At 53.2% G+C, this 5,000-nt stretch overlaps 1 protein-coding gene across 1 annotated transcript in view; it reads left to right on the top strand.

Annotated features, from left to right (window-relative positions):
* The window catches only part of cadm4 (cell adhesion molecule 4), a 103,912-nt gene that overhangs the window by 96,865 nt on the left and 2,047 nt on the right, over positions 1 to 5,000 (top strand). The window contains exon 6 of the mRNA XM_076971257.1: positions 2,497 to 2,669. Coding sequence (XP_076827372.1) covers positions 2,497 to 2,669 — 173 coding nt within the window. The remainder of the gene's footprint in view (positions 1 to 2,496; positions 2,670 to 5,000) is intronic.

Genomic DNA, 5,000 nt, shown 5'->3' with positions numbered 1-5,000 from the left:
ATTTTTCAAGGATTCTGAGGGTTTATGAGAGCTCTTCTCTATCCGGATGGATTTAAAGCAAATAACAGGCTCTACGTGAGCTCAAATGCAAATTCCCACATCCACACATCTGGGACAAAAGAGTGTGGAGACTTGTCTCCTCCAACGTCTGTCCTCTCAGTCCTCTCCGTGCTTTTTTCTTATTCCCTCATTCACTCTCTCTCTCTCTCTCTCTCTCTTTCTCTCCCCTGCTCTCTCTTCATCTCTTTCTCTCTCTCCCTCTCTCTCCCTCTCCCTCTCTCTCTCCCTCTCTCTTTCCTGCTCTGTGTGAGTGGTTCTCTGGGGTCTCTTGTATCCAGCGTGGATGTACAGTACGGATGGATGAGGGACTGGCAAGCGTGTCTGAGTTGTGGGCATGTGTGTCTTCACACAGACGGACAGACGACTACAGGGGAACCAGAGGATGAGAAGAACGGCCTGGACAGACAGGGAGACAGAGAGAGAGAGAGAGGGACAGAGACGAGGAGAGACAGATGAAGAGAGAAAGAGATGAAGAGATAGAAAGAGAGAGATGAGGGACAGAGCAAAGAAGGAACGGACAGAAAGATATGGAGTGGTCAGTGGCAGGATGGAGCTTCAAGTAGCACGAAGGACTGAGGACTGGGGCAGACGGGGGCAGACGGGGGCGGATGGGGCGCCCCTCTTCTCAAACTAACAACCCCACCCGCTTGCCGTTAATCACCACTTAATAGCTGCCATCTTTGTGGGCGGGGTGGGGGCGGAGCTTTGTTTATTAATGACACACGCCCCCCCACTGGGTGGCAGTATGGGCCGTGGGGCAGATTCCTCAGGTGGCCTTTAATTAAAAGTGCCCAGCGAGGCAGCGGGCGCCGCCCACCCGGGGCATGGGAACGTGGCCAGCGGCGGGTGAAGCTCCTCCTCTCTGCCCAGCTGAGCCGCAGGACACCGCGGGCCTGGCCGTGTCTCCAGCGCGCCTCCCGTAATCTCGTTGTCGTCACGCTATTTGTCCCGCAGTCTGCCCTCTGTTATCCTGTGGGACGACGGACGCCCCCCCCCCCTCCTCCTCTCCTCTCATCTCCGCTTTTGCTGCGCTTTTCCCGTACGGTTCTGACTCCTCCGATGAAGGACGGCGGGTGTCAGAGGGACGAGACCCTCCTACAGCCTCGCAGTGTCAGAAGGATTTGGCTTCATTAAATGTTGATGCAGTTTGTCCTTTTGTCTTTCACTCGGAAACTTAGTTTCCGCCGCTGGTTTGCTTTCTCTGCACTGCCCATGGCTCCAGAAACAAAGGGCGTATTATCAGGGCCCTGTGTGTCTGCTCTCTCTCTCGCTCTCTCTCTCCCTCTCTCTCTCCCTCTCTCTCTCTCTCATTCTGTCATTCTTTCTCTCTCTCATTCTGTCTTTCTCCCTCTCATTCTCTCCCTCATTCTCTCTCTCATTCTCTCTAACTCTCATTCTCTCTCTCTCTCTCTCTCGCTCTCTCTCTCTCTCTCCCTCTCTCTCTCTCTCATTCTGTCATTCTTTCTCTCTCTCATTCTCTCTTTCTCCCTCTCATTCTCTCTTTCTCATTCTCTCTAACTCTCTCATTCTCTCTCTCATTTTCTCTCTCATTCTCTCTCATTCTCTCTCGCCCTCTCTCTCTTTCTCTCTCTCACTCTCTCATTCTCTCTCTCATTCTCTCGCTCTCATTCTCTTGCTCTCATTCTCTCTCTCTCTCTCTCTCTCTCTCTCTCTCTCAGTTCAATGTCAGTTTTAATTTGAGATTGCTTTGTCCGCATGTCTACATGTAGCACAGTATTTCCAAGTCAAGGGAGAAATGTTTTTTTTAAATGGCATTTTTGGCCAGATGTCAATGAATTCAGAATGAAAAAAATAGCAGATTCTAAAAAAAACCAAAGCATCAGTATAACAGCTCTCACTGTGTCTCTGTGTGTCTGCCTGTCTGTATGTCTGTCTTTATGTGTCTGTGTCTCTGTGTGTCTGCCTCTGTGTGTCTGTGTCTCTGTGTGTCTGCCTCTGTCTGTCTGTGTCTTTATGTGTCTGTGTCTCTGTGTGTCTGCCTCTGTGTGTCTGTGTCTTTATGTGTCTGTGTCTCTGTGTGTCTGCCTGTCTGTATGTCTGTGTCTCTGTGTGTCTGCCTCTCTGTGTCTGTGTCTCTGTGTGTCTGCCTCTCTGTGTCTGCCTCTCTGTGTCTGTGTCTCTCTGTGTCTTTGTGTGTCTGCCTCTGTGTCTCTGTGTGTCTGTCTCTGTGTGTCTGTCTCTCTGTGTCTGTGTCTCTGTGTGTCTGTCTCTGTGTGTCTGTGTCTCTCTGTGTCTGTGTCTCTGTGTGTCTGTCTCTGTGTGTCTGTGTCTCTCTGTGTCTGCCTCTCTGTGTCTGCCTCTCTGTGTCTGTGTCTCTCTGTGTCTTTGTGTGTCTGCCTCTGTGTCTCTGTGTGTCTGTCTCTCTGTGTCTGTCTCTCTGTGTCTGTCTCTCTGTGTCTGTCTCTCTGTGTCCAGGCCCCGTGACATTCAGTGGTCCCGAGTGAATGACAGCATGCCAGAGAGGGCGGAGACATCCGGCACCACCCTAATCATGACGCGCCTCAGCCAATCACACAACGGCACTTACCTCTGCCAGGCGCATAATAATTACGGCCGCGCAGCTGACCACTACACACTGCTGGTGTATGGTAAGTGGCGCCCATATCAGTGAGGTCAGAGGTCACGTTCCACTGATACACTGTCTGATACACTCTCAAATCCATGTACTTTCATCCAAATGGTCTTTTTTTTCTTCTCCACATATTTCCACACACACACACACACACACACACACACACACACACACACACACACACACACACACACACACACATCGACAGTGAGGCTACAGCAGTCAACCTAGTGGCGGTTTTCGGTATTGCACCCTGTGGCAGCACAGCAGGGAGTCTTATTTATCACTCAGGAGTTACAGGAGCGGCGAGTCCTCTCTCTCGTCCCCCCTCTAGTCCTCTCTCTCGTCCCCCCCTCTAGTCCTCTCTCTCGTCCCCCCTCTAGTCCTCTCTCTCGTCCCCCCTCTAGTCCTCTCTCTCGTCCCCCTCTAGTCCTCTCTCTCGTCCCCCCTCTAGTCCTCTCTCTCGTCCCCCTCTCTCGTCCTCTCTGTCTCTCTCACCCTTCACTCCACCCATGCGACGGGGGTCATATCAAGTCTGCTCCACGGGGGCGGGTCAGCTCCACTGTCATCTCTCCTCTGGCCCTCGTCTCCTGCACCACCTCCACACGGGTGTCAGCTGGATGAGCAGCTTCTCTTTTGATGCCGTCTCCCCACATCTCCCCTCCTCCTCATGTCTCTCCCTCTCTACCGTCTCCTCCCGCCCTGTCGGGTCATCACGGAGTGGCGGGGAGGACGCCCGGAGTCTCGGCCCGCGTGGGCGGAGGCCGACGGGAGTGACGGGGGTGACGGGGGTGACGGGGGTGACGGGGTTAGCTAGTGGAGCTGCTGCTCCAGACCTGCAGCGGGAGAACGGCCTCGGGGAAGTAAAAGGGAGAAGAAAGGAGAAGAGCAAATGGCCGGCGGGCATCCAGAGGGAGGCGCAGAAGAAGAGGAGAAGATGAAGGAGATGAAGAGGAAAAGGAGGTGCTGAGCAGGCAGGAAAGCAGCGGAGTGATGGTGTGAGGAAGCAGTGCTCAATCTTCCTCAGTCCTCCGCTGGGAAAAAATTGTTTTTCTCCAAAATGTATTTTTTTTACGTCTGGAATGACTGTGAAGCGCAAAATCGTGAGAAAGCACATCCAATTTGTTGAAGGGTGTTCTGCTGCGTCAGTTCAATAGAGGAGCTTTACTGCACAGAAGACTGTTTATAAAACAGGGTGGGGGGGGTGGGATAAGGAAGAGAGAGAGAGAGAGAGAGAGAGAGAGAGGGAGGGAGTCAGAGAGAGAGAGAGGGAGAGAGAAAGAGAGGGAGGGAGGGAGTCAGAGATAGAGAGGGAGGGAGGGAGGAAGTCCGAGAGAGAGAGAGAGAGAGAGAGAGGGAGGGAGGGAGTCAGAGAGAGGGAGTCAGAGAGAGAGAGAGAGAATCCCACGTCTGGGCAGCCAGGAGGAGACGGAGGGGGGGGGGGGGTCAGCCCCACCACAGGCGGACGCTCTAAATGGAATCCACCGTGTGGCCGACTAATTAACAGAGTGAGACTTGGCAACGGAGGAGGAAGATGAGGAGCGAGAACCAGAGGAAGACTCTGTTTGTCTTCCTGTCTTCTCCACCAAGAAAAAGTGAGACAGGAATATTAAAATCAATGTCGGGTGTGTCGAATAAGGGAAAATGCAGAGGAGTGACCTTTGACCTAAAGGTGGAGTAGGGTAGAGCAGGGTCAAGAGCTGTGCACGTGAGAGAGGGGTGTTCATGTGAGAGAGGGGTGTTCACGTGAGAGAGCTGTGCATGTGAGAGAGCTGTGCACGTGAGAGAGGGGGTGTTCATGTGAGAGAGGGGTGTTCATGTGAGAGAGCTGTGCATGTGAGAGAGGGGTGTTCATGTGAGAGCTGTGCACGTGAGAGAGCTGTGCACGTGAGAGAGGGGTGTTCATGTGAGAGAGGGGTGTTCATGTGAGAGAGGGGTGTGCATGTGAGAGAGAGCTGTGCACTTGAGAGAGGGGTGTTCATGTGAGAGAGGGGTGTTCATGTGAGAGAGGGGTGTTCATGTGAGAGAGGGGTGTTCATGTGAGAGAGGGGTGTGCATGTGAGAGAGAGCTGTGCACTTGAGAGAGGGGTGTTCATGTGAGAGAGGGGTGTTCATGTGAGAGAGGGGTGTGCATGTGAGAGAGAGCTGTGCACTTGAGAGAGGGGTGTTCATGTGAGAGAGCTGTGCATGTGAGAGAGGGGTGTGCACGTGAGAGAGGGGTGTTCATGTGAGAGAGCTGTGCACGTGAGAGAGGGGTGTTCATGTGAGAGAGCTGTGCACGTGAGAGAGGGGTGTTCATGTGAGAGAGCTGTGCATGTGAGAGAGCTGTGCACGTGAGAGAGGGGTG

This window comes from Brachyhypopomus gauderio, chromosome 13 (assembly GCF_052324685.1).
Source record: "Brachyhypopomus gauderio isolate BG-103 chromosome 13, BGAUD_0.2, whole genome shotgun sequence".
Classification (NCBI taxonomy): Eukaryota; Metazoa; Chordata; class Actinopteri; order Gymnotiformes; family Hypopomidae; genus Brachyhypopomus; species Brachyhypopomus gauderio.
Note: the sequence above shows the minus strand (reverse complement) of the source record. Positions and strands in the feature narration are given on the sequence as shown.